Genomic DNA, 20,732 nt, shown 5'->3' on the forward strand with positions numbered 1-20,732 from the left:
TGGTGGTGTCATATGTGTACTAGTATACACCTTCTCCTACTCTGGTGATTGATACTTCCCACCATCAGGTCAGTCCTCCTAGTGTCATTATGGTAAGGCATGTAGGTCCTTGCTCTCTGTCTATTTGCAATAAAGAGTCGGACATATTGGAGTCATCTCCAGTTTTCAAAGGGTTTCTGAGGAGTGACAGCAGCATGTGAGGGTGTGATGTCCATCTGACGTGTCACATGACATACAAGGTTGACATCTTCACACCTGTTACAAAGTAATCCCCCTTGGTGAGTGAGAGGTGTATAGACATTCGTGATGTCTCATCAGAATAGACAATATGCATGTTGCGTACCACTGAGGTGTGCAAAAAGTGGCCACACAACTTTGCCAATAGGCATAATGTTGTTGGTATGATACATAGGCAATGCTACCCTATTCACAGTTTTGGGCCAAACATTTATTTGTCAACATCAGGTGTCAATGGTAAGGTTCAGTCAAGATTCAACATTGGTATCTGTTATGTGTACCCACTGTTGCTATGGAGGATATGTCAAATCAGGGCAAAATGTCTTGGAACCTCATATTTGCCATGACACCTATTTGGTGCAGTAGTGGTAGTTCCTATACACATGTGAGTAGGTTGGTAATTGTGTCCAGGCTGTTGGCTTTTATCATTGTTGGTGTAGATGTCATGTTAGCATCACATATGCTTTGGCTCTGGGTTTCTTCCACAGACAGATGTCAGGCTTACCAAGTCTGATGTGTGCGTAGTGATGTTCTCACTCAGTCAGTGGCCTATTGATGGACTAACTGATTAGTTACCTATGTCTGGTTCTGACCTTCCGGCACAGTACAATACTCCATTTGTTATACACACTTTATTGCCAACTTGTGATTGTGTGTGGGAGTTTGGTCTGTGTTTACTTGGTCCTTACATGACAGAAAATGTTAGTTTTTTGGGGACCAAAGTCCTAGATGACTTCGTCGAAAATGTCTTTTCCCTCCTTGGTACATCATACGTGGTGCATATCTGTGTCACGTGTTCTTGCTCCTTGGCCTAATTTTGACATGTGTGACAATGTGAGTTGTTATATGTTGGCATGTGTCCATAGTGCATGGTAGTAACTATGTGACATATAGAAGGTATGGCTTGTTTGCACATGGATTGCTTGCCTTGAATTTGCAACATGTGTCATTGTCTGGTAAATAACATCAGGGTAAAGTGTTTGTGTGTTACATGTGTTTTGGATTTGTGGAAAGCTATTTCACAATTCTGAACTGTTGCTTGGTTTGTGCTTGACTATTTTGTTCTTGATGTAGAACCAGTATCAAGTGGCATAGTCAGCCTTGTCATGGTATGGTCAGTGTGATTGGTCAGCTTAAATCATGGTATTGTAGGTGGCTGTTAGGTAGCTTTGCTGTGTGTCACAATGCTGATTTTGAGGGACATACATTCAATTTAGTTGTGACATGATGTTGGCACTATACTGGCTCTTTTTGAGGGTGTTAGTGAACAGGTTGAGACTTATGTGTAATGTATGATGGAAGTGTAATCTTGTGAATGTGATGACCCTTCTTCACTATCTATTTTCAGCATCAGCGGTGGCAGGTGAAGGAAACGGGGCACAGCCAAGTTGGGAAGCTTCTGGCCACGGGACATCCAGTCACGACATCACAGACACCGATTACCCAGTGGCCCAGAGGGCAAGGGGAGTGCCACACGGGAGATTGGATAGCCTACATCTTCTTTGGAACCCTCCTCCAGTGGCCTCTCCCAAGTGGTGGCAGACCCATCCGGGACCACCCCAGTACCACCTCTGTCTGCCACTCCCTTTCTATCACCGCCCTCCCTGTAGCTCCCCACCCAGTTGGCTATGCCCACCCATCAAAATGGGTGGGTATCTCCTTTGCCTCAGGCACCTCTGCCAAAGCCCCTGTTTGCCCTGCTGCCCTCACTGAGGAAGCTATTGACCTTCTGGTATCTAGCTCTGTGGGTCAGGCGGTCATCATTAATGCCATCCAGGGACTGGTGATGCATATCCAACAGAGTATTGCGTTCCTGGAGGGCATTCACGGTGCAATATTTGGCCTATAGAGATCATTTCAGGCTCTGGCCGCCACACTGACAGCAGCCAGTCACCCCTTGTCTATTGTTCCCCCTCCACCCTCCTCTTCCAAGTCCAAATCACCCATTTCCCGACCCAGCCAAAGCTCACAAACAGACAGGCATGCATCCACCTCAACACCCCAGGGTAGCGCAGACAAACATAAGCACCACAAGACACACCACGAGCACGCACACAGACAACATCCACCTGCAGTTACAGCAACAGTCACATGACACCCTCCCCACCACCCCAAGCATCACAGACACAATACCTGACACACCTGCAGACACAACACCAACATTCATTTATCCAGCCACCACATCTATTCTACCCACAGAAAGCACCCCAGCAGGCCCTCAGACATCCACCCTACTCACCATGCCCGCAGACACCACAACCACTGACACGTCTACATGCAGCACAGCCACCATACCTGCAGCCACTGCTGAATAGACAGCCACTCACCCAACACGAAATACCCCAGCACCTCCACCCGCCCTTAGCCCAAGACACATAAACGCCTTCACTCACCGACCCAACAGACACCCACAAGTACATCTCCCACAAATACGCACCCAGGACATCCACAGCTAAACGTCATACAACCACTACCTCGCCCTCTACACCCAAACACACTTCTGATGACTGTCCTGTGTGTCGAAGAAAATGTTCCTTTCTGAAATTGGCCTTTTCCCTACTCTTCCCACTCCTGTGACACCCCTAAATGTTCTTTGAACTTCCCCAAGGCCATCGCTTCCCTCCCTAAGGCTTCCCCTACTCCCCTGCCAGCACCCATGCCCCTCCCCCACCAAAAACGTCCAACCTTCCCAAAAAGCTCCAACAACCTCCCAAACCAAAGCCTAAAGCCGCTCCCTCCCAAGCCCTAAGTCCAAACTCCTCCCTCCCCAACCACCCCGAAAATCCCTGAGGTGCCTAGCTGCCCCTTTGAGGCCCCCCCCGTGGAGGTTACATGGCAGTCAGGAGTCAAGTGGGGCACCATTATGTGCCTTTGGTGCTATTTATATTGACTATGGGCTGCCCTATGGCCTTGGACATTCCTATTATTTTCAAGTTTGCACACATTAAAAACAATCAGTTGTTGGTCTTTTGGCTAGATATTTGTCCTGCATTTCCTTTCCTAGGTTTGAGTTGTTCCTGGTTGTAATTGGTAGTGTGTCTGTATTTGTGTATATGTGCTGCTTGTGCTTAATGTATTGTTACTGCAGTATGTGTGGTTGTGTGTAGTGCTGTTGTCCCCCCAGGATATGGTGTGTGTTGTGTGATGGGTCATGTAAATGTAGCAAAATATGTTGTTGTCATGGTATTGTGTTGTGTTTTTGTTGATATGTGTTCGTTGTTGTGCTTTGGGCCTTTGTGTGTTTTGACTGAGTCTGTGTGTATTGTGCATGCCATAATGGCTTCAATGTGGTGTGTGCACGTGTGATGTGTTTGTCGATTGCTAGGTTGTATGATGGTGTAATTGTGTGTGTTCCACCACACATGGTTGTACATTGGGTTGTACGTGAGTCGGGTCCCTGGCCAGTGTTGGTTGTTAGTGTGTGACGCGTGTTTATATCTGTGTTATTGCAGTGTTGTTGTGACGTGTTGGTATGTTGTATGGGAATGTGTGAGGCTGGGCCTCTGCTGTGTTGCTGTGCGTAACTGTGTGTTGTTTATGGTGGTGTGTGCTGGCTTCAGTGTGTGTGGTGTGTGGGTGTCTTTGATGCAGTATGTGTGTCCCTGTACTGCTAAATGTGTGCAGCCCTCGCACCCCTCTGCCCTATGGTACGTTAGGTAACTGTACAGATTTTGACATTTTACAAATATAACAGGTGAGTGTGTGTACTTACGGTTGTTGTCGTCATCCGTGGCGATGATTCAGTTGTCTTTCTGCGAGCAGGAGCAGCGGGATGATGTCTAGTTGTGGTTCCATGGCGGATCCGGATGTGTATGGCTTCCTGGAGGTGAGTGTCTACTTTTATACTATTTGCTTCCACCTGGTGTTCCGTGGTGGTTTGACCGCGGCGGTCACATTGGTGGTGTGCAACCTTATTATGAGTCCGACAGAAACATGGTCTCCGCCAGACTGTTTGTGCCTCCATTCAACCGCGGTGGTCTGTCCTGCCTGCCGGTGCCGGCGGTGCTTTGGCTGTCTTCTGTATGAACCGCCCCATACTCATAATTTAGCGGTCTTCTCCACCAACCTGCTGGCAATTGGACCGCCAACATGGCAGTCACACTACCGCCAAACTCGTAATGAGGCCCTGAGTATGTTTTCTGTTCCGAAGGGGTGTAGCATTGGGTAATGGCAACATTAAAATTACTGTATTCTGGCTGTATTCTTTCATTTAGTGCACAGTGAGAATTTGGTTTAAATTATCTAATTCTTCACAGGTCCAGGAGTGTTCTGAGGAGAGTGTTGGGTGCCACATTTATGTCCAGTGCCTGTCTGTGGGTAGGGGAGCTCCTGGCCCCCTGCAAACCAATGGTGTAAGTGTTCCCAAGAGGTGACCCTACTCTCTTTTGCAGTATGTTTTGCTTGCTTAACTGTAAGCTATCCCAAAATGCCCCTCTCTTCCTAAATCCAGCTTAGCAGAACCTTTCTTCCCCTGGTCAGAACTCCCTGTGTTCACCCAGGAGATTGCCTCTAAAAATGAACAAACCCTTCCTTATGGTCACTCAGAACCGATTCTGTGGGCAGATCGCTCCCACTGGATTGGTGCCTGGCAGCAAGCAGGACAAAGAATGGGACAGGCCTAGGTTTGAGTTACATCTGCTTGTGACAGGGCCGTCAACTTTGAAGTGTAATTAAGTTCCTGTGAATAGACCAGATGGTCATCCTGTCAGAGGTAAAAACATTTCCTCACACCTAAGCCCTTTGCCCACTATCTCACTACAGGAGAGCCTTTAGCAAACAAATAACACTGAACACTGGCAGAAGATATGCATTATAAGTTTTATAATGTCGTCACATTGCTTTTCTATGGGAAAAGCAGCCTTGCCAAACAGAAAAATACCTTTGGAGATTTTTCATTGCCAGGACATTTTAACTTAAGAAAACATGTCCTACATTTTAAATAGTATGCACCGTGACCAATGGGCATTTAGGGCCTTTCTTAGGGGTGACCTATAAGTATGAAAAGGGACAGTTTAGTTCTGGCAAAACATTTACTATGCTGGGTAGAAATTGCAATTTAAAACTATCCCAGGCTCCAATAACAGACCTGCTATTAAGTTTCTGTGCACAGCAAAAATGGCCATTGTGCCAGAGGTAAAACCATCTCCCCACACCTAAGCCCTTTGTCCACTATCTGGGAGCAATACACACCTAATGACAGGAGAGACATTAACAATTAGGTGACACTGAACACTGGCAGAAAGGCTTAGGCAGGAAAATACCAACTTTTGAAAAGTGGCATTTTCAAAATAGTAATATAAATTTAGCTTGACCATTAGATTGAATTTTTCAATTAATTTTACTTTGAGACCATGAATCATTGTTCAATCGATTGCCAAAATGAAGTTATTCAATATAAGGTTTACAATGTAACACTGATTGTCTATAGAAGGGCCAGCCTTGCCACAGTGAAAAATGACTTTGGAGATTTTTCACTGCCAGGATATGTAAAACAAAAGTATGTATGTCTACATTTTAAATACCATGCACCCTGACCTTTGGCCATTTAGGGTGTGATTTATAAGTATTAAAAGGGAAGACGTAGACCTGGCAAAAGGTTTATTTTGCCAAGTCAAAATGGCAGTTTAAAACTGCCCACCTAGGCTGCAATGACAGACCCACAGACATGGTTTCCAATATCATTTACTTTACAGGCTCTGGGTACATGGTGTGCCATAGAGTAGGGACTTACAAGTAAATAAAATGTGCTAATGAAGGATATGCCATTGTTATCATATTTATAAGGGACGGCACACGCACTTCAACACAGGTTAGCAACAGTAAAGGCAGAACAGTCCTATGGTCAACAAAACTGAGTTCAGCTACAGAAGACAAATAATATGGGGGAATGCCACACAAAAGGGTAGTCATTTCCATCACTCATCAATTACATTATGATCTTCTTATAATAAGAATGCTGATTTCTAACATTTGATTCTTAGGCTGTTCAACTTATTTCTGTACAATTACATTGTCAATAGTATTGAAATTAATATTAGCAATGGTATTCCCCAGAAATGATGAGAAGAATGTGTTTCCTCTTTGCTCTCAAAGTGATACTTTCAGTCATACTCTTGCATTCTCTGTATGTAAAGTGATGTTTCACTTCCAGGGATGTCTATTTGTTACTGGCCTTTCTGCTTCTCCTTCCTATAAAACCAGTTTGTACTTTTGTATTTTGTCATATTAAGGCCTTTATCCAGTGCCTTTAGAATCCAACTCTTAGTTTTTCATGGCCATTACCCAGATTAGATGTGAAAATATTGAACTTACAGTGAGGTGTACTAGTGTAATGTTTTTCTCTGTGTCTTTTCTCCCTGCTGGTCTTTGTTAGCTTGTACTGCCATTGCCTCTAATTCTTATACTGTTTGTGAAGCCTTTATGTGTGCTTTAATAGATGTTTTGATTTGGTTAGAAAACTTGTTTTCCTCTTCGAAAAGCATTGTAATAGAAAATCTTGTGTAATCAAAATGTCAAGTCATATTGTTTGAACTTTTATGCCTCTTGCTGCTTTAAGTGGCATTTCTGCCCCAGTATCCTCTTTTTTGTTGATTTTAAGGAAGAGCATGTTTTCATGTCTCCTAGTGTGATTTATTGGGTCCTTGCTCAAGGGTCTGCCACTGGAGTAAGGAGAGTTTCTTTACCTGAGTAGAACAACTCAAGGCTTACCGGTATTTATCATAGGATCATATACTTTTATAACCTCTTCTATCTATGTCTTGATTCCTTTTGCTTATGGCATTGTATGTGTTTTTCAGTTTCTTTGTATGCTTTAGTGTGTCTTCTAGGCACAGCTCAAGTGGGTTACAAATTTAGAGCAATCCTGATAAGAGAAATTGGGACTTTTAGATATACTACACCTGCAGGATAGATCTCTGTCTAGGCTACACTTCTCTTACCTAGGAGTCCACTAGATGCTGCAGAACTGTGTGACAGTCTGCCTATGTTTAAGGGAGCAGTGCTTCCAGTTTTCAAATTTGTTCTGACGTCATCTTGAGGAGTCTCTGTTTTTTATTGTGTCACCTTGCTTGATTTCTAGTTAACTTACTGGATCCTTCTAAAAAAAGAGCTGCAGTAGTTTTAATAAAAAATTGGGAGGGTATGTGATTGCATTGCTATGTTGGAGATGTGATACTGGAGATCTAGGTTCTAATCCTAGCTCCCAACGTGGCAACCGTTTATGATCCTCAGCAAATCACTTTGTCTCCTTCATCCCTTAAACGTAAACAATAGCTGAGGCTATTTAGGAGTCATATAAAATACTTGTGCCTACATTAAACGGAAGAGTAGAGAGACAGAAAATGCTTAAGTACCAGCAACCAATAAATTCCCCCCTTCTTGACACCCCACATGTTCAATTTTTGCTCAGCGTACACCAAGAGTTGGCAACAGACAAGGGATGTGCTTAAAAATAAAGTTGAAATGCCAAGAGTGAAGATGTAGAGAAAGCATTTCTTTATCTGCTTCATGCTTTCATGACATTGTTGCTACAGACAATTTGAAATATCTATTCACCTTCTCATGCCAAACTATTTTAAATAAAAGGGTGTAAACCACTGAAGATGCCATGATTCTGAAAGCCCAAGCTGTTAGAGACTGAGAAAAGGCAACCTCCACTACAAATGTTGATACATTCACATAGGTTCATTGTCACTAATAGAAAAAATGAATATGGAAAGCACTATATAAATGATCCTACAAAACATTGTTTTTTCTTTTAGATGGCAATCCTCACATCCATTGCCAGAGTAAGGACAGTAAGAGCTGGTACAGGTTATGTGTGCTATGTCAAGCACTACAGCATTCATATCCTGTATGGCAAGGAGATCTTAAAAGTGACGAATCAAAGGCCCCCTCAGACCCTGCGGTGAGGGCCCCCCAGCACAGTACCCTGACCTAAGAGCTCCAGAGTGAGTCCAGAGGGGGCCCCTCCATGTGCAATGCAGAGGAGCCCCCTCAAGTTTTGTTACACCACTGGATCTTAGCACAATTATCCTGGTCGCTTCCTCACCTAACCTGGACTAGCGAAGTAGCTCCTATTTTCCTGGATACATTTAGGAATGTCTCTTTTGTGCAGTGGCATAGAGGGCAGCACAGGCGTTCCCAGGCCTTTGCCTCCCTTCTTGATCTAAATGATGTGGTCCCTCTCCAGCACCAAACATGTCTTGATTCTCTCACTTACTTGCAATGATGAGGATTCCTCATGGATTGATGTGGACATAGACCTATAGAAACCAACCAGCAGGAATGTAAGAGGAAGCAAGCACATTTGTGACCCTGTAATGTACCGAAGGAGTCAAGCCAATAGCCTAGGCGAGTCAGGGTTGTTACCTCAATACTACTAGATGAATAATTCCACATTTGACATGTTTAAAGAAAAAATACAAAATATTAAAATGTTTAAAAAATCATAAATCGGGAAAATTTGGAAAAAGCCTTTAGGAAGCGGGGGAAGAGGGGTAGGATGAGGAAAAAAGCACCAATTCCACCTCATGATATAGCAAAAGTAAAAGCTGAAAAAGGAATAGAAATGGAAATAAATCCAAAGGAGACAGAGGAGAAATAGGTGAAACCCTAAAAGTGGACTAGGACGAGAAAAAAGAGTAGTATGGAGGTTACCCCAAAAGAAACAAAAGATGAATCAAAATAAAGAAAAAGGCAAGTAAAGAAGGATAGAAAGTTAGAAATCGAGAAATGAAAAACGACATAAACAATGTGTATCTGCTGTACCCATCTGCATGGTTGAAAACATTCTTGCTTGGAAAGATGTGTTTCCTGCAGGATCAATACATCTTCTGGGGTATCCTTCAAATATTAATCCAACCATTTTTGTCTGCTCTTCACCCGTAGGCCATTGACATTCCATGACAGGAATTTCAAGTCCTTTACTGTAATCGTCCAGAATAGGGCCCAAGCCCATTTCCACCCCCCTCCCTTTTCACAACACTAAGGACCTTTTTTTCATTTTTTCCCTTTATGCTCCCCACCCAGTGCTCCCATCACCTTCCCCAATCCATCCCCTCCCTACATATCCTGTGAAAACCCACACCTCCACCCTTAATACCTAGGAGAACCCCCCTTTCCTTCTTCTCTGGGCGATATCTCCCCCAGAGATTTCCACTGGGTCAGAATTAAACATTAAACATTGCCGGAACAGCCAATTAAATTAACCAGACTGACCACTCTTTTCTAACATTTTGATCAGATCGTCTACCTCTCTACAATCTCTTAAATTATACATTTGATTATTTTCCATAACTTTCAAGGATGGTGGAAATTTCAACTGGGCAGTTGCACCCAGTTCTTTGAGCGTATCAATTATTTTCCCCGACTCCCATTGCCTGTTTAATGTCACACTTGAAAGATCGGAGGTTACCCCAAAAACAAACAAAAGATTAATAAAAAATAAAAAAAAGACAAATAAAGAAGGATTGAAGGAATTTTAAAAGTTAGAAATCGATAAATAAAAAAAATGACATAAACAATGTATAAGCAAAAATGAGAAGTAAAGAGGGGTATTTTAGTCAGGATAGTGTATGAGTGAGCGCAGTCTTTTATTGCACATCCATCCTAAAGTGATGCTGATATATCTGGAAAGAAGTGGCTTTTTTGTTGCACCTTGAAGCTTACATCCACCATTTGATATTGAATTGTTTTGTGCTTTGCAGCAAAGTTGTGGTTTTATATGCTCTGTTTTGTTGTCAAGAGGACCCCAGAACGTATTGCTTTTTTAGGGTCTGTAAAATTGTCAAACCATGTTAAATGTGTTGAATGCAAATATGGTACATTACTCCCTCCAGGACTTAGTAATCAAGCCTAACCACTCAATCGTAGACCTTGTATGCTTTTTACAGTGGCAAGTGGATTTCAGCAAAGATGGGGGAATGTACCGTGGGGCGGACAGTGACCACCTCACTTTGTTAGTTTGTAACCAACAACATTCTTTATGGAACCAATTCTTAATGGATCTGTAGGTGTTTGGTAATTTGTTTTTTCTTGAGTGGATTAGTCACTATAGTATTTAGTTACTGTCACACGTGCAGTGAATTTCATATTTTTCTAAACCATTGTTATTTTCCTATTCTCTAGTGTTTTATGTTGTCTTTAATACTTTTGCTTTTTAAGTAATTTGAGGCCAGCGCATCACACATGTACTACAAAATATCATCTGAAGATTAAGAACAAAACCTACGAGTTCAGACTATTTATTGCTAGGTATAATTTTGAGTAACCTTATCATGAGCATATAAAAAATAAATGGGAGGGTCAGGCAAGGAGTTTGCCAGAGGTGTGACTTTTTGTTGCAACATTGTTGCCCTGAGTGCTCCTAACAGTCCAATCCATGTGTTTTGAATTTGCTGTAGCGTGTCTATACATGTTGTTTTGAGATTCTCTCAAATTTACAGCCTCACAACAGCCTGCCAGCCTGCCTGAAGGAGAGATTACTACCATTGAAATTCCACGTGCAGCCTCTTACAGTGATTTGGGAATTAGCATAGTGGGCGGCAACGAAACACCCTTGATAAACATCGTCATTCAAGAAGTCTATCGAGATGGAGTTATTGCCAGGGATGGAAGACTCCTTGCTGGAGATCAAATACTTCAGGTATGGATTGGTTATCAGTCATCGCTAGACAACTTACTCCAATCTGTATGAGCACATCCATTATGTGTAATGGTGCTTTACTCACAAAGGCACTTTGGAGTACATTTTATGTACTCACGTGTCTTTATGAACTGACCACAATACTTCTAAGAATAAAATTAGAATATTCAGGGTATACTTATTAACAGTTAGTACAAATAGAAACAACGGTGCCCTTTTTACACTTTGACTAATGGGAAGTTGTACATTTTGGGGCTGATTCACAAAGACATGGTAGAGCATACAAAAGAGTATCCCTGTAGTACTGTTCCTCGTACTCATAAATTACTTTTTCACTCAGCGCCCCGAGTGTATAACACGCTGTTGTACTGTGTACGTTAGCACATGAGTTCTACAATCTACATTTTGGGTCTGTTTGTGCTTTGAATGTTATTATTCTTGAGGACTGCATCCCTCGTATGTCATTTTGGGAGGAATTCAAACAGGAAAGTGGCACTGACACCATAATCATTGAAAATCCGATTCATTTTCTTGCAAAACACATTCATTAAAATACGTTTTACTCCCAGAGCACAAGCTTGGATAGCATGCATTAGATAGATCATCCATCCATAGCCTAAACCATCCTTTACCAGGCAGCTTTGAAGTTTTTAACATGTCCGAGACTGTAGACAAAAAATATAATTGATAAATGTAAGAATTAAATTAAGAAATAATTAAATTCTATGTTTTAATGTCAGATTGCAGAACAAAGTTTTAACATTATTTTGTGCAGTTTTGACCGTCTACATTTAGTTTTTGTGGTGCTATTTCCATTTACTACCTGAAGCCCAGATGCTGAGTGTGGTAAGTTGTCCCTAATATATTATTACAGCATACCTAGAGAAGTACATTCATTTTGCAATTTTTTTCAGACGAAATTAACAGTACCTGTCTTCTTGACAATAGAAATCTGCCTTCTCCATTTACACTTTTAATTTGCATTCCTTAGAACTCAATGTACATATTATATAATTGTTAGTTTCATCTTTGAATTTAGAGTCTAATCACATTGTTCATTTTTCAATGTATATTTAACATTGACCTTCAGCCCTTATTTTTTGTATTGTGACCACATCAGACGTTTAGTAGCGTGGTCTTTTTCAATGTTTGTTTGTGGATATCATGTATGGCTTGCTTATCCAAAACTTTAAAATGCAGGACCAGAAGCAAGTTCCATGGATTTTTTTGTTCCGAATGAGGAAAAAGCTGCCAGATGCCCACCGCCGTATGGTATGCTATTACTAGTCCCATCAAGTGGGCGTAATTGCTAAGTAGCAGATGGCATCCCTGCTTCAACTTTCTGTGCAAACCTAAAAATAATGAAATTATCACTGACTACCATGGATAGACATACAGAGCCTGATTCACAAAGGTAAACTAACATTTTGATAGGACAGGCTTATCTTTTTATGTGTGACGTATGCAGTTGTTAAATTGCTATTAGTAAAATTAAACTTGCAGTTTGTGAATACCAAAATTGCAGTAAACTTGCACAAAAGGGTAAATTTACCTTTGTGAATCAGACCCAAAAGTGTGTTTCACTTCTTTGATCTTCCACACCAAATCCCATCAGCATTCACAGTATATGCCGCAGTAAAGACATGGCAACTAATTTCTGGAGAAAGAGGATGGGAATGTTTTATAGCATTAGAATTACATACCAAACCTTATATATAACAGTGGGGTGGCTCTGTGCTCTTTAGAACTAGGAGAGCTGTTTTTAGGAAGCCTGTGTAGACGTTGTAGCTGTTATGGGAAACGTCCGGAACAACGACTCTGGAACAACGATTACCTTGCGTGGGATCAGGGCAGTTCTGTTTTTAGGGGTGGGGTGAGGGATCGGGGTAGTTTTGTTATGGGGGTGGGGGTTGGGTGATCGGGGTAGTTTGGTTTTTGCTGGTTGGGATCAATGTAGTTTTGTTTTTGGGGGTGGGGAGCCAGGGTAGTTTTATTTTATGGGGCTGGTGGGGGGTCAGGTGGAAGAGGTCGGGGAAGGGTTTAGGGCTCGTGGTGGGTGGGAGGTATCTGGGGTAGTTTAATTTTAGGGGTGGGGTTGGGGTAGGTTTAGTATTAGGTGTGGGGTACTTCTGGGCCTTAGGGCAGGTGGGGGGTCGCATGGTAGAACCACGCATGCCGCTCCCACACATGCCTTTACTAGGCATGCTTTTACAACCAAAAATCGTTGTAAAGACATGCGTGGTAAAGGCATTTGTTGTAACAACACAGTAGTTGTTCCGACCGCGTTGTTCAGGCATGCGTGGTTCCAGCATTTGTTGGTCTATCATGCATTCAGCTGTTATTAAGCTTGGAGATCCCCACTGGAGCAAGTAACATTGTTAGTGTCTTTCGGCAAGGGATGTTTTCTCTTCTCTTGCCCTCACCAGAGCTGACAAACATGACAGAATGCATTTTTGGCCGTAGCACTGACTTAGGGCGGGGATGGATATAGTACTGTGGACTATCTCACACTCTGGACTAGTTTTGATTAGGTCCATGTGAGTTAGGCAGACACAGGTTAGGAGTCCATGTGACATAGAAGCACAGTCTTTGTCAGGAGTTCTGTGTGCCCTGGCTCATATTTCATTTAGAAGCATGTCTATGTATTGCCCACATAAACATGATAGATGATGATGTGCTGAAAGTTATGTTGTGTACTAGTTAGAGAGGACTGGCCAAGTGTCTTATATTTCATGCCTCCAACTTTGATATCAGTAGTTTCAAAATGTATCTGAACTAGTTTGATTTGTATAAGGTGATTTTAGAGAAAGAATAAGAACCAGGAAAGGATGGATGGGCCTCCCGATTCTGGTGAAGGATTCCACACATTCTAACAGCACAGAGTTGCCTACTGTATTGAACATTGCCAAAAGGTCATAAAGTATGAAAATTGAGTTTGACCTTGGTCACAGGGGGAACATTTCCTATCCTATAGTGAACATACTGGCTGTGCATTCCCAAAGTGTTCTGAAACCCAACTGGATGTCATTTAACAATTCGTTGGTATTTCTGTGGCCCAAGAGATATGTGCTAACCACGTTTCCCAGCACTGTGGTAATACAAAAGAAGCTTAACAAGGGGCTGTAGTTTATTAAAATTGCAGTGTCTGCATTTGGTAATGTTTGGAGTCATGCACATGTCACAGGCTTGAAATTGTGAAGTATATTGCCATTGGAAAGAAAAATTAATGGACTGACACGGTGGATTATGGGTACTGAAAGACGTTTGGCTGGGACACTGGAGCCCACTTCCTGTGCCCAAGCTTTGAACAGGGAATGGGAAGAAAATAAGGCTCAGAACTGGTGAATGGAGTATGGACAAAATGGCAGGAGACAATGTCTCACTGACGTAGAAGAACTAATGCAGAGATACAGAATATGTCAATAAAACAATCATTGATACGTAACCACCCTCAATCTCGTGCGTTCATCGGTGGTGGTACAGAAGAGAGGTTACTTGGCATTGGTAGCTGCAGCACTGGTGGGGCACTGTTTGTCCTTACCTCTGGCTAATGGTTCTAATAGTTCTATGTTGGCATTCCATCTATGAAGCATGAAGGGAAATGGGGGCAAATGTACTAAGCTTTTTACCTGTTTCAAACTCTGAGATGAAGTAATCAGAGGGTTAGTGACTGGTTAAAAACATTTTTAAATGTATTAAGTACATTTTACAATTCAGAAAAATGTTCATGTATTGCACAATATGTATCGAAATGGTTGCTGGTTCGGTATTTGGAATGGGATTGTTTTGAGCACCTATTCAATATAATGGATCGATATGTCAACGGTTTTCAACCGTAATTCCAGTCACAAACCATTGATACTTTACTGACTCATAAGTTGCAGTGTAACCCATTACAAATTGTGGTAGTAGCTCCAAAGGGAATAGCCATTGAGGTGTTTAGATAAAATTACAGGAAAAAAATATTGTGCTACCAAAATATTGTATCAAAAATATCAAGGACAAAAATATAGTGAAGGTAAGTTTCTATAGGTAAGAATAGTTTTACTATATATAACTCCACATATATGTACCTTAATTAATAACATATATATATATACATATATATATATATATATATATATATATATATATATATATATATATATATCTCTTCAAGATACGTAGATGTGGAGTTAAGAATAGTAAATCTATACTCATCTATTTGAACTTACATTCTCGATATTTTGGTCCTCGATATTTATGACACGATTTTGTGAACACTCAATATTTTTGTTTCCAATATTCTGGAAGTGATCAAGGCATTGATCATGGGGACCACTGCCAACTTTTAATGATGTTTTACAAAGCTAAATATCTATTTTTAAAGTAGCCTGTTTCCTTTAAGGAAATCAGGCGACTGTTTAAAAAAAAAAAAAAAATCAGTTTTGAAATTCGACGATAGACTGGTGGTCTGCTCTCCCTAACAGGCGACTGTCCTTGTCTTTGCACCCATTCAGAAGTAATCTGCCTTGTTTAACCTGCTTAATGAATATTCAGCAGGTCGTTCTGCGGGCCCCTCTAAATTGTTGCTTTAGGAACCAAACTATTATTACATAGGTCAGTTCACAAAAACTAAGTGGTCAGAAAAAACAGGTACACAAATTCTAATTTGCAGTGCCAAGACAGACATGCACAGCATTTCCGTTCGAATTTTTGTCAGCTTTAAGGCAAAGCAGAGCAGGAATGTAATGTTCTTCAAACTATGTTTATGTATATGGTTCACTGTTTTATATTTATTATTTCTGTTTGCTCTGTAGGTGAATAATGTTGACATCAGTAATGTGTCTCACAATTATGCCAGAACTGTGCTTTCTCAACCTTGCACTGTTCTACAACTCGCAGTGCTCAGAGAAAGACGTTTTGGCATCAGGCACCATATCCCCGCCGACAACTCTTCCCAGAAGGATGACAGCTTTCATGTGACCCTTCTCAAAAGGGACTCGAGTGAACAGCTTGGCATTAAATTAGTGCGGAGGACGGATGAACCAGGTGTGTTTATCTTGGATCTGCTGGAAGGAGGGCTCGCCGCTCAAGATGGCAGGTTTAGCAGCAATGACCGAGTCCTTGCCATCAATGGGCACGACCTGAAGCATGGCACTCCTGAGATTGCGGCACAAATAATTCAGGTAAATCGCGGGTGTTTCTTTTCAGTGTTCAGCGCTCTTCATTTCAGTAACGTTTGTGTATCACCCCAATTAGAGTTAATTTGCAAATTATCACACTGTTTAATTATACTTCACATTTGCATAAACATTAGCAAATACATAATTTATATATAACGCTTCATCCCCAGACTAGCTTTTTTCTTAAAACTTTCAAAACGGAAGGGTGGGTGACCATTGTGGTGTACTGCACAGTTAAGTGAGCTATTTGTCAAGCAGGACAAGGACAGTTTCACTTAAGTACTAATGGATACACACTCCACAGATTTCCCACGAGAACACGTTTCTATGCTTGGTAAAAACATTAAAGTATTATAGACAAGCAAATTTGAGTAACAAAGGGCCTGACTAATTTTGGTTTCGGCGAATGGGATTTACTCCATTTACTCTGTCGCCCTGTGGGAGCAGCAGCTTGCCGAATTTAGAGATTTCCACTGTCCCAGCTGACATCTCTTGCACTGGCAGAAACCGCCATACTACCAATGCATTTAAAGTTTGACAGACGGCTCGTTCAATATGACGGAGCCATATGGCAAATATTCAATATTTTTTTATTTTAACAAATAAATCCCATAGTGCAATTTTCTTTTTGAAAATAAAATAAAAAGCAATGACCCCCTTGATATGAGAGGGTTCTCCCAGCCATGGTAGTTATTCACATATTTTTATTGCCTCTTACTGTCAGGTGTTATCTGGCGGTTATGGACAGTGAAAAGTCTAGGAGCTCAGCTTGGCCATTTTACTGCATTCTCTAAATTGGGTGGACGGTAAAATGGCCAAAGTGAGCTCCAAGGCTCTAGGAGTTATAGACTTGACAATACGATGTTATGCTGTATTTGAGCCCCTATCCCTTTATCACACCATGGAGTAAGCCTTCTCTGGTTACTATTGTTACCTTTGGAAACTTAAGTGCACAAATGAAACAGCTTGATTATTGAATGAAATACACTTCAAGGAGTTAGGACATTATGGGGGTGATTCTAACTTCGGCGGGCGGCGGAGGGTGCCCGCCAAAGTTCCCCCACCAAAATACCGCTCCGCGGTCGAAAGACCGCTGAGGGTATTTTGGGATTTGCCCTGGGCTGGCGGGCGGCCGCCAAAAGGCCGCCCGCCAGCCCAGGGCAAATCAACCTTCCCACGAGGACGCCGGCTCAGAATTGAGCCGGTGTAGTGGGAAGGTGCGACGGGTGCAGTGGCACCCGTCGCGTATTTCAGTGTCTGCATAGCAGACACTGAAATACTTTGTGGGGCCCTCTTACGGAGGCCCCTGCAGTACCCATGCCATTGGCATGGGCACTGCAGGGGCCCCCAGGGGCCCCGCGGCACCCCCTACCGCCATCCTGTTCCTGGCGGGAGTCCCGCCAGGAACAGGATGGCGGTAGGGGGTGTCAGAATCCCCATGGCGGCGGAGCGCGCTCCGCCGCCATGGAGGATTCTGCAGGGCAGCAGGAAACCGGCGGGAGACCGCCGGTTTCCCGCATCTGACCGCGGCCGAACCGCCGCGGTCAGAATGCCCTGCGGGGCACCGCCGGTCTGTCGGTGGTGCTCCTGCCGACCCTGGCCCCGGCGGTCTCTGACCGCCGGGGTCAGAATGACCCCCTATGTTCCAAGCTGTCTAACTAACTCAAGCACTACAGCAAGCACACACAGGCCTGGAAGCTCTGGAAAACAGGAAGTGGAGACTAGGATGGCCCTTTGCAGCTGGGCCTGCAAAGTTCAGACTAATAGGGCCATGAACCCGGCTCCCTTACTGACTATTGCAGGCAATGCATGTTAAAGTGGCAAGAATTATTGATGATGATGCTTGACTATAGTAGTTGTTGGGCTCTTTTTGCTTCTAAGTTCTTCCTAGTTCGGCGTTCCCTCACATTTCCTGTGTTTTCCCTTTCCTCGGTCCCCTCAGCAGTTAGTTCCCGGTTAGCAGAATTATATCCTCCCCATCCCCTTCTCTGCTTAGCTACACTCCCGTGCAACTCACCATTTGGCATTCCTCTCTCTCCTTGGTCCTCATAGTGAAGGTTCACAGACTGAATACCTTATTGATTGATGCTTCCTCCCCTTTTGGTTCTCTGGCTGTTTATTGGTAGTGGAGGGGCTAATTACAGCACCTCTCCTACCCAGCCCTTGTAAGCACCCTTCCGAGTATTGGGCCTTGGAGAGGTTCATTGTAAATACAGGCTTCATTATAATGTGTTCTGTGCTTTTGGTGTAGAAACCAGAAAGTCTAGTGAGTACTTGTGAGGCATCTTATAAGGTGTTGAGCCCATATTGACACCAGGCCCTCGCATGTCTCTCACTCTCTCTCTCTCCCCTTACTTCTCATTTTCCCCAGGGTAGAGCTATCTTCAGGCTTGCCTCCCTTCATGTTAAGGGTGCACTGTCTTGGGCAGAGATGCACATTAGTCGTCACTCCTGAGAAACCATGACCAGTTTGCTTCGAGATCAATTGTGGATGGAAAACTACTCTGCAGAGTCTTGATAACAGTGGTAGATGGATTTTATTGGGAGTCCACAGAGTGTCTATTCACATAATAGTTGGCTCTGATTATGGCCACATTGTAGACGATCCTAAATCTCTTTGGAAAATGCTGTTACAATTGGCAGCAATTGCTAATTACTTTATATTATGATGCCTTATTATTCAGAGATGATTACAACATAGCCAGGAAAGAGCCCAGGCCGAATATGCAGAAAGCCCTGCAGATATTAATAAAATAACACAACCTGATGGATTGCTAAAGTAAGTATTTTTAGGGCACCCATGTCATCCGGGAGGCTATCCTGCTGTATAGTGGAAGATGCAGACTGGAATGTCCGAGGGAGGCCCATTGGAAGAACCAGGTTTTCATTTTTTTCCTTAATTTGGGGACTGAGTTGGCAGATCACATGAGAATGGGGAGCTCATTCCATCCCTTGGGGGTGATGTAGGAGAAAGAGCATCCTCCACTTTTGGCTCACTGGATGCAGGGAATATTGGCTAGAAGTAGGCCAGCAGAGTGGAAGTGTCTGGTTGGGATGTAGAAGTGAACGCATCATTTAGGTATGAGGCGCCCAGGTAATACAGAGCCTTGAAAGTGTGGGTATGAAGTTTGAGGAGGGAGCGTTTCCGTATCAGAAACTAGTGGAGGCTTTTCAGGTGCTTGGTTATGTGAGTCTGGGGAGGCAAGATGAGTGTGAGTCTGGTGGCCACATTTTGTACCACCTGGAGTCTGTTGGTGAGCTCGGGTGTAATGCCTACGTAAAGGGTGTTGCCGAAGTCAAGTCTGCCTATGATGAAGGCTTGTATCACTGTTCTGCGTACATCAAGCGGGAACCATTTGAATACTTTCCTAAGCATTCTTAGAACGTGGAAGCATGTTGACACAACTGTGTTGACCTGGTTGGACATGGAGATTTGGTTGTCAGTCACAATGCCCAGGTTTCTGATAGCTTTGGGAGTGGTGTTGGGCCCCATTCATTAGGCTGCCAAGCTAGTACCCAGAATGAGGTGTCAATGAACACTACCACTTCAGTTTTCTGGCCATTGAGTTTGAGGCAATTTCTGCTCATCCATTTGGCCACTGAAGACATGCACTTGATGAAGATGGATAGGGTAGTAGGTTTGTCTTCCAAGAGGAGCGGCTCGGTGTCATCCACATAGGAGATAATGCTAAAGCCAAACTAATAGACGATGGTGATGAGAGGAGCCTTGTAGGCATTGAACAAAGAAGGGGTTCAGAGAGGAGCCCGGGGGATGTTGAAGGTGAGCTGCTAATATCGGACAGATATGGGGTTAGACTGACTGACTGCATGAATTCAAAGAGGAAGGATGAGATCCAGAGTAGAGTCAGACTACGATCTCGGTTTTGTGGAGTCCTCCGAGGAGGTTGGGGTGGAAGACAGACTGTGTCGAAGGCTGCTGAGAGGTCCAGAAGCATGTGAGCTGCAGTGGCTCCTTTGTCAGTGATTAGGTGGATGTTATAAGTAGTGGCTATGAAGGCAATGTCAGTGCTGTGGTTAGATCTAAAACTAGGTCAAGGAGGTGGTTCAATTTGAGGTAGTTGAAGAGGTGGCGGTTAATACATTTGTCAAGGACTTTGGAGGGATATGGTAGGAGTTAGTGGGCCTGTAGATAGACATGGTCAAGGGGTTTTCCAAGGGTTTCTGCACTAGAGCTGAGATGGTGGCGTGTTTCCAGATGTCCAGGAAGGTGGTGGCAGAGAGCGACAGAGTAAGGGAGTGAGGGCACTGCAGGTGGGTTTGAGTCCACATATGAAAATGTAGTGAGGGCATGAGTTGGAGGGACTCTCAGATTCAGATGTGATAGTGCACTTGCCAGCAGCAAATTCTGTTGAGGTTATCGTAGACCAGGTCGTAGAGGCTCCTAAGGTGGTGCTAGTGTCAATATTGAGGAGATCGAGGGCGGAGAGGTCTGGTCGAGGAGGTGAAGTTGTTGTACATGTATTTAATTTTCTCTGAGATGTAGCTGATATCTTGGACAAGAAATCCTTGAGCAGGTGATAGGCATTGAGATGGTCAGAGGGAGGTGAGATTTTTGACAAGATCTTAGGCAAATATCTCTTTGAAGGAATTAATACAGTGGAGCATGCGGGAGGATGGGGCTAATAGCTTGGTAGCTTTGGAAGATATGTATGGTTGATTGGTAA

At 43.1% G+C, this 20,732-nt stretch overlaps 1 protein-coding gene across 1 annotated transcript in view; it reads left to right on the plus strand.

Moving 5' to 3' along the window:
- LNX2 (ligand of numb-protein X 2) overlaps positions 1 to 20,732 on the plus strand; it is a 200,065-nt gene that overhangs the window by 131,015 nt on the left and 48,318 nt on the right. The window contains exons 5-6 of the mRNA XM_069202212.1: positions 10,683 to 10,882; positions 15,682 to 16,050. Of these exons, the coding sequence (XP_069058313.1) occupies positions 10,683 to 10,882; positions 15,682 to 16,050 (569 nt within the window). The remainder of the gene's footprint in view (positions 1 to 10,682; positions 10,883 to 15,681; positions 16,051 to 20,732) is intronic.

Source organism: Pleurodeles waltl, chromosome 8 (genome assembly GCF_031143425.1).
Source record: "Pleurodeles waltl isolate 20211129_DDA chromosome 8, aPleWal1.hap1.20221129, whole genome shotgun sequence".
Classification (NCBI taxonomy): Eukaryota; Metazoa; Chordata; class Amphibia; order Caudata; family Salamandridae; genus Pleurodeles; species Pleurodeles waltl.